The following is a 17,994-nucleotide window of genomic DNA, read 5'->3' as shown; positions in this document are numbered from 1 at the left end:
TAAGAAAACAGCAATAAATGAAGTCCGCAAGGAAAAGTGCTAATCTGTGCAATAAAGTGCAATATAGTGAATCAATAATCATGTCCGTGATTGCATATATCAAAATAATACATATTATCCATCCAGCACATAATATTCATAAAAACGTCCTAATGTTGATCATGTGCAATAATGCCAAGTGCAGGATGTGAACGTGTGAATATTCACAAAGGGAATCCACCACCTTGAAGGGATGTACACTCACCAGAAGATATACAATGTTAGGCGTATATCATCACATGTCACTTTTGGAGGTGAGGAGGCAGCCAAGGGGTTAATCCTGCAGTTTCATCTGGGTATAGATGGAAGGGGAGTCCCTTGTCCTAGGGAGATAGCTCAACCACAGGAGCCAAAAGTGCTAATATAGTGTAATATTTTATTATTATGCAAATCAATGTATCATAACATAGAATTCCACATGGAGTATGATAAAATCAAATACCAAAATGGCCACCGCTCTGTCCCTTGGCAGTCAGCAATGCAGGCTCTACCAGCCGCGTTTTGTGCGCATGCACGTCCGCAGGCGAGTTGGGGGGGGGGGGGGGGAGTTGCCTGTAAAAGACTTTTTACCTTAATGCGGAGAATGCATTAAGGTGAAAAAACCTTTTACCTTTACAAGCACTTTAAACCTATTTACAGAAGTAGGAGTTTGGAAATTGCCATTATGTAAAAGATACAGTAAACAGTAATGAATTCATTATTAATTGTATTTAAAGATCAAAACAACAGAACACAAAAGCTAAATGCTAGAGTAGCTATTGAGTTATAATAACCACTAACTGCAAATGTGAATTTATTTCTGCATAGAAAATATTTTTTGGTTAATTAAAGAAAGGACTAAGATAAGTTTACAGTACTAGAAAAAGTATATACTGTATGCTGAGAGTTTGATCAGTGTATGATCAGCTTTAGATAAAATGGCTAGCAGCCCAGGATCTCTGATGGCACTGGGCTGCCCTAACAGTTGTACATTCTTTGAATGACAGTTTTTTTGTACTGATGTAGGTAGGCTCTTTACACCAAAAACACATATTTTACATAACAAAGTGGGTAATTGATATACTATCAAAATGTAATTTTATGCCACAATGTCTACATTTGGAAGAACAGCTTATTTCTCTGGTCTGCAGCTTTACTCCTCTTTGTTCATATGTAGTTATTTTTTTTATTAAATGGGACATGTATTTACCTGTTCACTAAATTGGGTATTCTCAGATATCTCCTTAAGTTCCTCCTTTAGATATTTCAATTGCTGTTCTACAAAGGCCTGAAGTTCATATTCCAGACAATTTGCTTCCTCCAAGCATGCAAGAATGTGTACCTGTTAAAATATGTTTTGCTAGTTACATTTTATTGTTTAATCTGAGAGGAGTATTTTAGAACACAGATAAGATTACATTTTTTTTAGTTATGTACTATATACAGTATGAATGCAGTATATAAACAAATAAAATCATAGACAGGAAGTCAGAATTTTTATCACAAACTTTGGCCCCCCCTTGCAACACCAGGATGACTTATTTGACACAGAGAGAGGGGGGGATTTACTTAAGCTGGAGCACTCAGAATCTGGTGCAGCTGTTCATAGTAGCCAATCAGCTTCTAACTTCAGCTTGTTCAATTAAGCTTTGACAAACAAAATGCTGGATGCTGATTGGTTTCTATGCAGAGCTGCACCAAATTGTGTACTCTCCAGTTTTAGTAAATCAACCACAGAGCATTTTCTTGTTTCACTGATCATAATTCGGCTTTGTATATGCCTAACCCTATTGTATTGCATTGCAACTGTACTGTCTCCCTTTATATTGTAAAGTGCTGCACAAACTGTTGGCGTTATATAAATGCTGTATCATCATAATAATATTAATAATAATAATAATAATATTAGGTGACTGTATATTAGCTTATAAGACTTTATTTAAGTTTGTGATGGGAAAAATGTTTGGCATGATAGTTATACAAGGAAAAGACACATCTATATATCTAGACCTACTTTTTTATATTGCTACATTTTATGCACATCGATTACATTATATCCATGGATTTACCTTTATCAAAATCCTCCAGGAATAATCAATACTTCAATATTAATATTTCCCTCACTATTAAAGAACGTGTGAAATGTTTTCCTTTCCTTTTCATTTCATTAAGTACAACTTGTTGACCTGTTATCAACTATGGAACATAATTCTTCCAGCAATTCAAATGCAAATATATAAATTCATTTGAACCATACTTTACACTGCGTTCTTTCAAAAAAATGTGCTTACTAAACAGTTGTTACTCTGTTTACAGTCTGTGGGAAAAGATCTAAGCAGGGCAGAATCTCCATCACTGGAGCCTGTAAACGCACAACTGGTGCCCAAAACTTCTCCATTCTGAAAGGATTACTTTTTTTACACAAAACTTTATCTTGCTTTACTGATCAAAACCTGACTTAGTATATTGTGAAAATATGGTGAAAATTCATAAATTAACTTGTATGAATTTATTGTCTTCTGGTACAGATACATCAATGATGTCTTTATGGTATGGGATGGTCCCGCAAATCTTCTCAGGGAATAAATTGAGAGGATTAATGCAAATTATTTAAATCTAAAATTTACTATGACATTTGATGAAAAAGTGATTCAATTTTTAGATATTCAAATTTATAAGAACGATGAAGGATTCTTAGGAAGCAGCTTGTACCGAAATGCAATTGTGGGTAATTCCATACTCCACACCATGAGCTTTCATCCGAGACCTTTGGTTAATTCAATTCCCTATAGCCAATAACTATGTTAATCTAACTTTTATTATCTAGAGGTTATTTGTCTACATGTTTAAAAAAAGCATATCGACGAACCTATAGTAAACCTAGACAGGATCTACGCTATCAAAAAAACATAGCACAGTCAAAAACCCTATTAGAATTATAATCAAGTTTTCAAACAACACTTTCAGTTTAAAAATATAGCTCAGAAATATTGGCACCTTCCTACGATCAATTGAAATGTCAATCCACTTATACCAACAGTTCCGGCTTTTACGTTTAGACATGCTAGCTCTATTAGGGACAGATTGGCCCAAATTGAATTCAAACTAGAAGGCAGACAAGATCCATGCAAATATCCAGGACCATACACCTGTGAAGGTAGCAAATACTGTAGATACATGAACTCCAATACATGTTTCATTTTACCCAATGGGGAAATGCTTGTATGCAAATTATAAAACCACAGGGGTGATATATTTACTCACATGTGAATGTATTTGTTTTTACATTGGCAAGACAAAACATGAGTTTTGGTGATATGCATATCGCCACCTTTTGAGTATGGAGTCAGTAAATGTTGAGCTTCCTCTGGGCCGTCATGCGGCAAGCCTACATGTAGGAGTCTTCCCAAAGATTACATTTTTGATCCTTGACAGGATTCACCAGGAATAAAAGTCTCCTCCAGTGCGAGCTCAGATGGATCCATAGATTAAATGCAACCACATTTCCAGGACTAAACAAAGTGGTCTCCTTTAAGCCTTTTTTATAGGGCTTTGTGTTTGGAGGCTGTGAAAAACAATGCTACCTTATCCAGGGATCATAGAAAAACCCTATATTTTTCTTCTTTTGCTCCTTTTTTCCTCTTTTCTTCTTTCTTCTTTTTTATTTTACTTATAGGTGTAGAGCGAACACATAGTTCTGCTCATTCCCATTCACATACTCTATGTCACAGAGAGCGCCATCCTCTGTGATTAAAAATTGCTATGTACAGTATATAGTTTGTTAACTCTTCACTGATTTCTCCATATAGAGATAATGTGCCGTAAAATATTGAGAGCACTCTGTATATTTTTATGTTATATTTATACATATTTACATTATCCATACTGTTTGCAAGATTTGTCCTGCTATGCCATATTATTGTATCTAATACGTGTGGTGTGATTTGTAAAACTGCCGTCATCTCTCTTTCCCTCACCAGGACGCCGCTCTTCATCCTCATTGCACCTGTGCACTCTCACCTGGCACACCAAGGCCGCAATTCCACATTGACAGGAATCAGCATTCATTGGCCAGATCTAAGGTGGGGTGGTAATGTGTACCATCCTCAATGAGGTTTGGTTTGTTCCAGTATTAAACTTCTCTATATAGAAGTGCGCCATGGAAAAAATAAAAAAATGTAAATAAAAAAAATGTGAAATATAAATGAAAGTGCAGCAGCTATCCAATTGATAAGTAATCAATTAATAAACATGTGCACATCAGGACAGCGCTATTTAGTGTTCATCACTGGATAACAATGTCTATCAAATGTTAAAGTGTCAGGTACATTTGCATTTTCTATACAATTCAAAATGTAAAATAAAGTGCATGTCTATATATAACACAGCCACAAAGTGACAATTGCATACAGTATGTACAGTATATTTACTATATAACCTAAAATAAATACCAGGTGCATGTGCATTTTCTAAATGTCAGTTGTATATAACCATGAAATTGTGACAAAATGAGCAAAGTCCATAGATCAAAGTCTTCTTATAAAGCTTCTCTTGTTAAACAAATATTTTACCACCATGTATATTAGATAAGTTCCACAGAGATTAAATGATGATGTTGGATTGTAAACCTCCTTACTCTAGGACGAAATCCAATCTGAGGCACCTTAGATCACCACCATACTGTGTATCCACCACCAGATGTACTAAATTGGACTCACCAGAGGATATTGCTGGTAAGACTATAAACCAGCCTGTAAAGTGTTCTTCTCTGGGAGTAATAGCTTGATGTGTCACACCACATACTCTTTCTCTAAAAGCCTTCAGGACCACCATGACACATACTCCACCATATTTAGCAGGGAGAAAAGAAGGAAAGAGCTTGCATAGCGTAAAATCTTCAAACCACTTTATTTGTAAAAACATTTAAAAGCACTCACATTTAATAGTGTCACCACTGACACTAGTATAGACCACTTAAACATGTATTAGACATGTGACAGCTCCAGCTGTCAGAAAAATCACGAGCGACATCCCCAAGGGGTGGTAGCTTACCTACAATGTGTTATATATAATTGACATGTAGAAAATGCACATGCATCTGGTATATATATAGTATATTTTATATATAGTATATATATATATATATATATATATATATATATACAGTACGCTGCTCAAAAAAATTAAAGGAACACTTTGAAAACACATCAGATCTCAATGCTGGAAATCTATACTGATATGGACTGGGTAATGTGTTAGGAATGTAAGAATGCCCCATTGTTTGATGGAAATTAAAATGAACAACCTACAGAGGACTGAATTAAAAGACACCCCCAAAATCAAAGTGAAAAAATTATGCAACAGGCTAGTCCATTTTGCTGAAATTTCATGGCAGCAACTCAAAATGGTACTCAGTAATTTGTATGGCCCCCAAGTGCTTGTATGCATGCCTGACAATGTCGGGGCATGCTCCTAATGAGATGACAGATGGTGTCCTGGGGTATTTCCTCCCAGATCTGGACCAGGTCATCACTGAGCTCCTGGACAGTCTGAGGTGCAACCTGGTGGTGTCAGATGGACCACAAAATGATATCCCAGGGGTGTTCTATTGGATTTAGGTAAGGCGAGTGTGGGGGCCATTCAATGGTATGAATTCCTTCATCCTCCAGGAACTGTCTGCATACTCTCGCCACATGAGGCCAGGAATTGTTGTGCACCAGGAGGAACCCAGGACCCACTGCACCAGTGTAGGGTCTGACAATGGGTCCAAGGATTTCATCCCAATACCTAATGGCAGTCAGGGTACAATTGTCTAGCCTGTAGAGGTCTATGTATCTCTCCATGGATATGCCTCCCCAGACCATCACTGACTCACCACCAAAATGGTCATGCTGAACGATGTCACAGGTAGCATAACGTTCTCCATGGCTTCTCCAGACCCTTTTATGTCTGTCACATGTGCTCAGGGTGAGACTTCTCTCATCTGTGAAAAGCACAGGGTGCCAGTGGCGAACCTGCCAATTCTGGTGTTCAATGGCAAATGCCATGAGCTCTATGGTGCCAGGCAGTGATCATAGGGCTCACTAGAGAATATCAGGCCCTCAGACCACCCTCACGAAGTCTGTTTGTTTGGTCAGAGTCATTCACACCAGTGGCCTGCTGGAGGTCATTTTATAGGGCTCTGGCAGTGCTCATCCTGTTCCTCCTCGCACAAAGGAGCAGATACCGGTCCTGCTGATGGGTTAAGGACCTTCTATGGCCCTGCCCAGCTCTCCTAGAGTAACTGCCTGTCTCCTGGAATCTCCTCCATGCTCTTGAGACTGTGTTGGGAAAAACAGCAAACCTTCAGGCAATGGCACATATTGATGTGCTATCCTGGAGGAGTTGGACTGCCTGTACAAACTCTGTAAGGTCCAGGTATTGCCTCATGCTATCAGTAGTGACACTGACCCAAGCCAAATGCAAAACTAGTGAAAAACAGCCAGAAAAGATGAGTTGAGAAAACAATAGCAGTGGCTTCACCTGTAAAACCATTCCTGTTTTGAGGGTTGTCTCATTGTGGCCCATCTAGTGCACCTGTTGTTAATATGATCAACACCAAAGCAGCTGAAACTGATTAACAACCCCCTCTGCTACTTAACTGACCAGATCAATATCTCAGCAGTTTAATTGACTTTGATGCTATACTCTGGTTAAAAAGTGTTCCTTTAATTTTTTTGAGCAGTAAATATATATATATATATATATATATATGCCTGCCTCGCAGACTCCACTCTAATTCATCCCAAAGGCATTCTATTGGGTAGAGGTCAGGACTCTGTGCCAGCCAGCACTGCATCTGACACTTTGCATTGCACTTGGTGATATAAGACTTGGATGCAACTGTTCGGCCATGGAAACCCATTTCATGAAGCTCCCTATGCACTATTGTGCTAATCTGAAGGCCAGGTGAAGTTTGGAGGTCTTTAGCTATTGACTCTGCAGACAGTTGGCGACTTCTGCGCACTGTGCGCTTCAGCATGTGCTGACCCTGCTCTGTCATTTTATGTGGCCTACCACTTCATGGCTGAGTTGCTGTTGTTCCCAGTTGCTTCCACTTTGTTATCATACCACTAACAGTCAACCATGGAATATTTAGTAACAAGGAAATTTCATGGATGGACATATTGCACAGGTGGCAACCTATCATGGTACTACGCTTGAATTCACTGAGCTCCTGAGAGCGACCCATTCTTTCACAAATGTTTGTAGAAGCGGTCTGCATGCCTAGATGCTTGATTTTATACACCTGTAGCCAAGGAGGTGATTGGAACACCTGAGTCCAATGATTTGGACAGGTGTCCCCATACGTGGCAATATAGTATATATACTGTATGCAACTGTCACTTTATGATTCTGTTATATATGCACATGCACTTTTGTTTACATTTTGAATTGTATAGAAAATGGAAATGCACCTGACACTTTAGCATTTGATAGACATATTTATCCAGTGATTAACACTAAATAGCGCTGTCCTGCTCTGCACTTGGTTTGTTCCAGGTCTCATTCTAGTTGCATCCATCCAAGCTGGCCACGTCCTGCACCTGAAGCCAGATGGCGTGTGACATCATCACGACCAATGGGTGACCAATCAGGCCAGGGGGTGGTATCAGGTGAAGATGGTCACCGATAAGCTGAAGACATTGTGGTCCCAGCCCTTGCTGGCTAATTGGTAGATTTTCAATCCCTTGCTGCCTTTATAAAGAGCAATTTAGTATTCAGACTTTTCAGCTGTGCCAGAATCAGACTAACTGAATATCCAAGCAAATCAGGTATCAATCCACCTTGTTTGTTTAATTGAACACAAAAGTGTTTATGTTAAACTATCCCTTTTGACATCTGAAACACTTGATGGATTCCTTTTGATTTCAATTTTTATTTACACTGATGTATATACACTTTTTTCTTTGTGTTGCAGTGGTGACCTATATATTTGACAATCCATGTATGGGGAGCCTGACTGCATGGAACAAATTTTCTATTCAGCTTATCATCTGTCCAATTTTTTCATTCTATTTAACAGCCTAAGTAAGTTATATATATGTTGCTTTTATTCCCGCCGCAGTACTAAAATAACTATATATAGAAACATTACCTTAGTAACCAACATTTGTTTATACTTCTTTTTTATGTGATTTGGCTGCAATTATATTCAAGATTTTGTGGCTGTGCCCCTTTTTTTGCCACCCCAGAGAGTGATCATTCCCAGTGTGCTTTCTCACAGCCTTAGGGTTTTTTTTATTGAGATGGCGACAGTTAACACTTCCATATTTTAATATGGCGGTTGTGTTTGCATCAATTATCTTATAGAAGGGTCAGTATTATACATAATGCAGAAATGTGTTCAATTTTAATTAAAAATGTATTTATTAGATTCTATAAGTCATATATTTATGAATATATTTGTATCACAGGCACCTTTGAAGAAGATAATTTTTACGTCAAAAATCAGCGTGTCCTGCCCTTCTACTTGTGGAAAGTTTTTATTCATTGTAAAACTTTCAATCCGCTGATTATCCACTATGTGATTTTATAATTTTGTATAATAAAGATTTTCATTGTCTTATATACACGTGTATACAACTTGTACCTTTAAAGTCTCGCATCCTGAGGTGTTTATTTCAATTACTATTCAAATTAGGGATGATGGCACTGTCCAACACCACACCAATATTTATTCTGTGTAACTCTACTTTTTCCTCCACCACTTGCACCTACTAACTCACTCACTGTTCAGGAGATCACCAATCATTTAAAAAATAAGATGGATACAATTCATGATGAAATCTCCACTCTACAGATATCCCCCCACTTAACACCTTATGTCCACAGGTACACTCAACACTTCCCTTATTCAACCTTGCTAGTATAAACAAAGTTGCTAAATGTTTTTCTAACGCCCACCTAACCACCTGTCCTCTGGACCCTATTCCCTCTCAAATACTACAATCACCCTCTGACTCTATCCTACACTCTCTAACTCACATCTTCAATCTCTCCCTCTCTTCTGGCATCTTCCCCAAAACTCTCAAACATGCACTAGTCTTCCCCATACTTAAAAAGTCTTCCTTGGACCCTACAAATCTTAACCTACGCCCCATCTCCTTGCTCCTCATATCCTCCAAATTCCTTGAATGCCTGGTCTACAAGCAACTGAGCGACCACCTCATTTAGAATAACCTTCTTGATTTCCTTCAGTCTGGATTTCACCCTCAACACTCCACAGAAACTGCTCTCCTAAAACTCACAAACGATTTACTAACAGCTAAAACCAATGAAAACAAGGTTCTGTTCTTGGACCTCTCCTCTTCTCGATCTACACTTCCTCTTTGGGTCAGCTGATAGCCTCCCATGCCTTTCATTATCATTTCTATGGTGATGACACCCAAATCTATCTCTCTACCTGTCAGCTCACAACATCAGTACCCTCACACATCACTAACTTACTGACCGACATATCAGACTTGATGTCACACAGCTTCCTCAAACTCAATCTATCCAAAACTGAGCTCTTAATATTTCCTCCCCCACGTATCCCTTCCCCTGACTTCTCTGTCAAGATCAATGGCACAAACACCAACCTATCACTGCATGCCAGGGTGCTAGGTGTAATCCTGGACTCTGAACTTTCCTATGCCCCACATTCAATCACTTTCTAAAGCTTGCTGCCTCAACCTCCGCAACATCTCCAAAATATGCCTCTTCCTAGCCAATGACACCACAAAGCTCCTAATTCACTCCCAGGCTATCTCTTGCCTTGACTTGCCCTCCTCATTGACTTACCTTTACATAGGATATCCCCCCTCCAGTCCATCATGAATACTGCTGCGAGGCTCATCCACCTTAGCAACTGTTCAGTGCCTGCCACCCCTCTCTACCAATCTCTGCATTGGCTGCCACTTACCCAACAAATTAAATTCAAAATACTAACAATTTGCAAAGCCGTCCACAACTCCAAAAAGCCGTCCAGCCATCCCCAGCTACATCACTAACCTAATCTCATAATGCCAATCAAATTGCTATCTTCATTCCTCCCAAGACCTCCTGCTCTCTATTTCCCTTGTCACCTCCTACCATGCTCACCTCTTCCATCCTATGGAATTCCCTACCCCAATCTGTGTGACTATCTCCTACTCTGTCTACTTTTAGGTGATTCCTGAAAACTTTTCTCTTCAGAGAAGCCTTTCTTGCCTCCACCTAACAACTGTATATGTGTTTTCTCCATCAGCTCATCCCCCCACAGTTATTGACTTTTGTATCACTTGACCCTCCCCTTTTAAATTGTAAGCTCTAAAGAGCAGGACCATCTGATTCCTCCTGTACTAAATTGTATTGTAGCTGTACAGTTTGCCTGCACTTTGTAAAGCACTGTGCAAACTGTTGGTGCTATATAAAACCTGTACAATCATAATAACAACAAAAAAAGGTATTTGCCCCTTTGCAGCCCATAGGGACAGGCTTACTTGAACTAATGGTAAATCCAGCCCTGAACCTAACCTTGAATTTAGGTGTTGTGCCGCTTCCAGTATAAAGTTTGCCAAATAATGATACATTTATTATATTTTCTTTTTTTTTGTAAATGTGTTACATATTCTGTTGGGTACTCAATTAATGTAATATCTAGTCCTTTGAAAGTAGACTTTCCTGCCTCGCATTGAGCCACAGTTTTGTTTTAGTGCCCTGCTGCATTCCTTTGCAAGGCAGGCCTTGCCCATAAGTTATACAGTATAGGGCTGTCTCCAAGGACTGGAGATGCACAAGGTAAGTAGACATTGCTATTCTTCAGTAAGGAAGCCACACAAGAATCCAGCATTTTTTAATTCTTTTATATGTTGTGTTTGGGAGAGTATATTATGAGCAGAGTTGGTGTCTTGAAGGGGAACATCAAGCTACATTAAATTATGTGCCTCCCATGTATACTGTAGCCTACACATATAATTTCCTAATATTTCTTCCATGGTAAGGGTGCCCACTTATTAAAGCTGCATTTCCCCCCTATGGTCAGTGTCTGATACCAGCACTGAGTATGGAACAGGTTCAGAAAGGAAGGAATTGTAATTAAAATCTTATTCATCATTCTGTTTAATACTCATACTCTCTATTATTCAAACCATTTCAAACACCATTGAGTCAGAAATGAATATAGAATATATTACATAGAATGAAACACTCACTTTGTCAGAGCAATATTCCTTGAGCTCACTGGCAAATTCCTTCAGATGATGTTCCCTTAGTTGAATTCGTTTTAAGACATGCTGCAAGTCTGTAAATAAGAATCCAACTTCTGTTTTGTTGTTAAATAGATGGAATAAATCTTCTTGGCAAGGCATCTTAAAAACATAAAGATAGATAACAGAATTTGTTGATGCATCTTTTTTCATGATCTGCACATATATTACAAGTGGTGCATGATTTACACATTTTTTTTGCATGTGTAGAAAAAAAACAAAACTCCCTATTATGAGCTCTGTGTGTACTTTACATAGGTAGGTTTTAATTAATGATGTAAAAGCAGACTGCCGTGCTTCTTCTCTCCCCTTGTCATGTGACATATCCCATGACTGGATAGAGAAGGAAGAAGAAGCTGCCTCACAGTGTGAACAGTAAGTACAAGGGAGAGGGGGCAATCAAACTCCAGACCCCCCTCCCCTCTCCACAGAGCTCCCCTTCTCCTCCTCTGACCTCCCTCTCCTCCTCAGACCTTCTCTCTCTCTCCTTCCCAGACCTCCACTCTCTCCTCCTCAGATCCCCTAGACCTCCCCTCTCTCCTCCTCAGGCCCTCCTCTCCTACTTAGACCCCCAAGACCGCCCCTCTCTCCTCCTCAGACCCCCCCAGACCCCCCTCTCTTCCTCAGATGCCTTTTTCCTCCTCAGATATCTCTCTTCCCTCTAGACCTCCCTCTCCTCCTCAGAACCCTCTCTCCTCCTTAGACCTCCCATCTCCCCTCCTCAGACCCCCCAGACCTTCCCTCTCTCCTTCTCAGACCACTCAAAACCAACTTCTCCTTAGACCCCTTCTCCCCCTCAGACCTCTCAAACCTCCCCTCTCTCCTCCTCAAACTCCCCCTCTGCTCCTCAGACCCCCCCTCTCCTCCTCAGACCCCCCTCTCCTGTTCAGACCTCCCCTCTCCTCTCCCCTGCAGACCTCCCCTCTCTCCTCCTCAGACTCCCCCAGACCTCCCCTCTCTCCTCTTCAGACCCCCCCCAGACCTCCCCTCTCTTCCTCAGATCCCCTTCTCCTTAGATATCCCCTCTCCCCCCTAGACCTCCCTCTACTTCTCAGATCCCTTTCTCCTTAGACCTCCCATCTCCCCTCCTCAGACCCCCCAGACCTCCCCTCTCTCCTTCTGAGACCTTTCCAGACCCCCCTCTCCTCCTTAGACCACCTTCTCCCCTTCAGACCTCTCAAACCTCTCCTCCTCAAACTCCCCCTTTCCTCCTCAGATCCCATCTCCTTCTCAGAACTCCCTCCCTCTCCCCCCCAGACCTTTCCTCTCTCCTCCTTAGACTCCCTGTCCTGCTCATAAACCCCAGACCTCTGCTCTCTCCTCCTCACACCCCCCCAGCCCTCCCCTCTCTTCTACTCAGACCCCCCTCTCCTTCTCAGACCCCCCTCTCCTTCTCAAACCCCCCTCTCCTTCTCAGACCCCCCTCTCTTCTTCTGACCCCTCCAGACAACCCCTCTCCTCCTAAGACCCTCCCACAGACCCCCTCTCCTCTACAGATCGCCCCTCTCCTCCTCACACCTTCCTTTCCTCCTCAGACCCCCCAGACATCCCTTTCATTCTTAAAAGCTCCCCACTCCCCCTCAAACCCCCCAGACCTCCCCTCTCCTCCTCAGACCCTCCTCTCTTTTTCAGACCCCCCTCCTCTCCTCAGACCCCACAGACCTAGCTTCTCTCCACATTAGACCCCTCTCTCTACCTCAGACCTCCCTGACCTTCTCTCTCCTCCTCAGATTCCCTTAGACCTCCCATCCCCTTCTTGACCCCCCATAAACCCCCTCTCCTCCTCAGACCCCCTTAGACTGTCCTTATCCTCCTCAGACACCCCCCCCAGACTGCCCCTCTCCTCCTCAGACTCCTCCAAACCTCCTCCTTCTCCTCCTCAGACTTCCCCTTCTCAGACCCCTTTCTCCTTCTCAGATCCAGCAAGACTGCCTCTCCCCTCCTCAGATTCTCCCATAGAGCCCCCTCTCCTCCTCAGACCCCCCATCTCTTTTATTCTCCTCTCTCTTCCCCAGACCCTCTTCTTCTTCTCAGACTCCCCCCCCCAGACAATTTCTCTCCTCCTCAGACCCCACACAGAGCCCCCTCTCCTTCTCAGACCTCCCCACTCTCCTGCTGAGTCCCCCTCTTCTCCTGAGAAACCCCATACCTCCCCTTTCCTCCTCAGACCCTCCCCCAGACCTCCCCTCTCCTTGTTAGACCCTCTCAGCCCCCCTCTCCTCCTCAGACCCCCCCCCAGACTCCCCTCTCCTCCTCAGATCCCCCAGACCTCCCACCTCTTGCTCAGAAACCCTCTCCTTCTCAAACCCCCCTCTCCTTCTCAGACCCCCCTCTCCTCTTCTGACCCCTCCAGACAACCCTCTCCTCCTCAGACCCTCCCACAGACCCCCTCTCCTCTACAGATCGCCCCTCTCCTCCTCACACCTTCCTTTCCTCCTCAGACCCCCCAGACATCCCTTCCATTCTTAAAAGCTCCCCACTCCCCCTCAAACCCCCCAGACCTCCCCTCTCCTCCTCAGACCCTCCTCTCTTTTTCAGACCCCCCTCCTCTCCTCAGACCCCACAGACCTAGCTTCTCTTCACATTAGACCCCTCTCTCTACCTCAGACCTCCCTGACCTTCTCTCTCCTCCTCAGATTCCCTTAGACCTCCCATCCCCTTCTTGACCCCCCATAAACCCCCTCTCCTCCTCAGACCCCCTTAGACTGTCCTTATCCTCCTCAGACACCCCCCCCCCCCAGACTGCCCCTCTCCTCCTCAGACTCCCCCAAACCTCCTCCTTCTCCTCCTCAGACTTCCCCTTCTCAGACCCCTTTCTCCTTCTCAGATCCAGCAAGACTGCCTCTCCCCTCCTCAGATTCTCCCATAGAGCCCCCTCTCCTCCTCAGACCCCCCATCTCTTTTATTCTCCTCTCTCTTCCCCAGACCCTCCTCTTCTTCTCAGACTCCCCCCCCAGACAATTTCTCTCCTCCTCAGACCCCACACAGAGCCCCCTCTCCTTCTCAGACCTCCCCACTCTCCTGCTGAGTCCCCCTCTTCTCCTGAGAAACCCCATACCTCCCCTTTCCTCCTCAGACCCTCCCCCAGACCTCCCCTCTCCTTGTTAGACCCTCTCAGCCCCCCTCTCCTCCTCAGACCCCCCCCCCCCCAGACTCCCCTCTCCTCCTCAGATCCCCCAGACCTCCCACCTCTTGCTCAGAAACCCTCTACCCCTCAGACCTCCCTCTCCTTCTGAGACCCCTCAGACCTCTATACTCTCCTACTCAGACCCCCTCTTCTCCTGAGACCCCCCCCATACCTCCCCTTTCCTCCTCAGACCTTCCCCCAGACCTCCTCTCTCCTCATTAGACCCTCTCAGCCCCCCTCTCCTTCTCAGACTCCCCTCTCCTCCTCAGATCCCCCAGATTTTCCACCTCTTCCTCAGAACCCCTGTACTCCTCATACCCCCCTATCTTTCTCAGACCCCCCCCCCAGGCCTCCCCTCCCCTACTCAGAGCCCCTCTCTCCTCCTCAGACCTCCAAGACCTCCCCTCTCCTCCTCAGATCCCCCTTCTCCTCAGGGCCCCCATTTCCTTTTCAGACCCCCCAGAGATCCTCTCCTCTCCTCAGATCCTCAGACCTCCCACCTCCTCCCCAGACCCCACCACTCCTCCAACTCCCCACGAAGCCTTCTCTCCTCCTCAGGCCATCAGACCTCCCCACCTCTACTCAGAGCCCCTCTCTCCTCCTCAGACCCCCAAGACCTCCCCTCTCCTCCTCAGATCCCCCTTCTCCTCAGGGCCCCCATTTCCTTTTCAGACCCCCCAGAGATCCTCTCCTCTCCTCAGATCCTCAGACCTCCCACCTCCTCCCCAGACCCCACCACTCCTCCAACTCCCCACGAAGCCTTCTCTCCTCCTCAGGCCATCAGACCTCCCCACCTCTACTCAGAGCCCCTCTCTCCTCCTCAGACCCCCAAGACCTCCCCTCTCCTCCCCAGACCCCCCTCCTCCTCAGAGTCTCCCTCACCTTTTCAGACCCCTCCAGACCTCCCCTCCCCTCCTCAGACCACCATCTCCTTCTCAAATCTCCCCAGACTGCCCATCTCCTAAGACCCCCTACAGAGCCCCCTCTCCTCCCCAGAGCTCCACTCTCCTCCTCAGACCCCCAGACCTCCCCTCCCCTACTTACCTGACTATCATTGCCTATCAGTGCTGCCTACTAGCACCTCCTCATCAGTTCCATCTAACAGTGCCCATCAATGCCACCTATCAGTGCCCGTCAGTACCGCCTCATCAGCGCACATCAGTGAAGGAGAAAAATTACTTATTTGCAAAATTTTATAACAGAAGCTAAGAATTTTTTTTTTTAATTTTTGGTCTTTTTCATTTGTTTAGCAAAAAATTAACCCCCCCCCCCCAAAAAAAGCCAGTGGTGATTAAATACCACCAAAAGAAAGCTCCATCTGTCTCAAAAAATGCTAACCGTCTTGTTTGCGTATAGTGTTGCATTGACACGCAATTGTCATTCAAAATGCGACAGCGCAGAAAGGTGAAAATTCGCCTGGGCAAGAAGGGGGTAAAAATGCCAAGCATTGAAATGTTTAGACTATGCCCCCTTTTAGGCACAGCATGTTGCGTGAGCCACATTTTTTTTCCTTTGCGTCTAAGGCCCAACCTATAATCACAAGGGGCTTTCACAAGGTGACATGTCCTTTTTATGGAGGCATCAGGGATTTTTGTGGTACACAGTATTGGCAGGGAAAGAGTTAAAGCTCAACGCCAGAATGATTGTTTTATTTTGTTTTAGATAGAGCAGCAAACTGATGAGAACTTTTTTCTATTTATTTTAGGTTTTATTGCTGTCTGTGCTCTTTTTAAAAAAGATGTTTTTTCACCTCCCATCAGGACAGGAAGTGATATGAAATCGCTCTACACAGGAAAAAATATTTTAAATAAAGTAGGAAGAGTTAGGTCTTCTGACAATGTTTTTATGCAGTCTGTAACCTTTTGTAATGGCCACTGCTCCCCATTTTTCCTATCACCTCTTGGAGTCACACATGAAAATGAGGTAGTCACACACATAAACAAAAACCTAATAGTACAACTCTTCCTGCCTCTTTCAAAGGCTAAAACAAATCTCCGGAGTTGCCTTTATACTGTTTGCAATATAAATTACACATGGGTACTTCCACAAATGCAAGTCTTTCATAATCTGAAAATTCCATATAATATCCTGCAAAATATGTATTACCTATCCTATAAGCATGGGTAACTGAAATGTATACACACATAATGGGGTCTACTTATAAAGGTTTCCACACAAGATTCCCACATCTTGCTCCCATTTTTCCATGTAGATTCAAATGGAAAAATGTGAGTCTCCTTGGAGAAAGTTATGTGAAAACTGTTAAAAATTGAAACCCTAGTAATCTGCCTGGATTTGGGGAAAGGTCATACAATCAGGAACCAAGGTTTAAAAAATGTTGAGAGTGTGGGGCAATAGTATTGCCCCTTGTTTCATTGTGTTCTTTTTATTATGTAAGATTTGATTTAGATAAATCTGCAAGAATGAAACAGGGATGTATTACACGTCACATAAGCCAAATGTATTTGATTTATTTTTTGTACAAGGCACTTGAAAATATCAGCAATAAAAGCTACCGCAGTCAAATTTCATCCACCCGCAGCCAGTTAGGATGGAACATGGCAACAAATCCTTAATATTATTTTGTTGTATAATGACTGTAAATCCAAACATAACAGTAATGCTAACGAGTTTCAGCCAATAAGGCCTTACTTATACCCCATGGCTATGGATAAGGCCTAAATGGCCAAAATGCATTAGCATCTCTGCTATGTTTGGACTTACAGCTGTAATGCAATAAAGAAGTAATCAAGTGTTTCCATGTTCCGGCGCCTTTTCTATTGTTTGTACTTGAAAATATGTGGCCACAAATCTGTTGCCCTAACTAATAAAATAAGGGTTGACATGTTCAGCTAACAAAATATCCCATATGGTATTATTCTTGCTGATCTTGCTTTCGAGTAAGCAGATATGGTAGATCCCTGAAAACTCATTCAACAAAAAATCTAAAACTTGCATTATATAATAGGTGAAACTTACTGTGTTGGTGGTGTCATGCAAGTTGCCTTTCTTGTAGAGTTCCTCCTGATCTTGTTTGTGGGCCTTGAAGCACTCTTGTAGCAGTATAACAGTCTGCCGCAAATGCCTTTGACATAGCATAAAACATATGGCAAAATCCATTTTACATCTGTTTTCTGAACACTTTGCCATCTCTTTTAATGATAATGTATCTTTCTCATGTAGCTAAAAAAAGAGGTAGGAGAATTACTCTTTTTACAGCCGATAATGATGTGTTATAGTCAACAACCACTGTATAAAAAAAAACACAAATTACCTTATAAAAAAATTAGCAGAACTGAAATGCACAATTTTTAGGCTTGGTTCACAATAGCGGACTCCAAACCAATTTTTACTGCAACTTTGGATCTGGCTTTGATATGATTTCTACATTTTCTGGCACTGAAGCTGTATCAAAGTCAGATCAAAGTAGTGCAGGAACCTTTTCTGAAGTGGCAGCAACTTCAATAGTGTCAATTGGAATGGCTCTCAGAGATACATGGCATTTCATATGTCCTGTGACTTTGGGTCTCACAAGTCAGATCTTAAGTCGCAGGAATGTGAACCAAGCCTTACAAATAG

At 42.9% G+C, this 17,994-nt stretch overlaps 1 protein-coding gene across 1 annotated transcript in view; it reads right to left on the bottom strand.

Annotated features, from left to right (window-relative positions):
- Positions 1–17,579, bottom strand: part of LOC149468421 (uncharacterized) — a 90,377-nt gene extending 72,798 nt beyond the window's left edge. The window contains exons 1-3 of the mRNA XM_089670234.1: positions 17,395–17,579; positions 11,235–11,390; positions 1,229–1,360 (exon numbers count right to left, since the gene is read on the bottom strand). Coding sequence (XP_089526360.1) covers positions 1,229–1,360; positions 11,235–11,390; positions 17,395–17,565 — 459 coding nt within the window. The 5' untranslated portion in view covers positions 17,566–17,579. The remainder of the gene's footprint in view (positions 1–1,228; positions 1,361–11,234; positions 11,391–17,394) is intronic.
- Between the last annotated feature and the right edge of the window lie 415 nt (positions 17,580–17,994).

This window comes from Staurois parvus, unplaced genomic scaffold (assembly GCF_062004578.1).
Source record: "Staurois parvus isolate SC_StPar_1 unplaced genomic scaffold, SC_StPar_1.0 ptg000087l, whole genome shotgun sequence".
Lineage (NCBI taxonomy): Eukaryota > Metazoa > Chordata > Amphibia > Anura > Ranidae > Staurois > Staurois parvus.
Note: the sequence above shows the minus strand (reverse complement) of the source record. Positions and strands in the feature narration are given on the sequence as shown.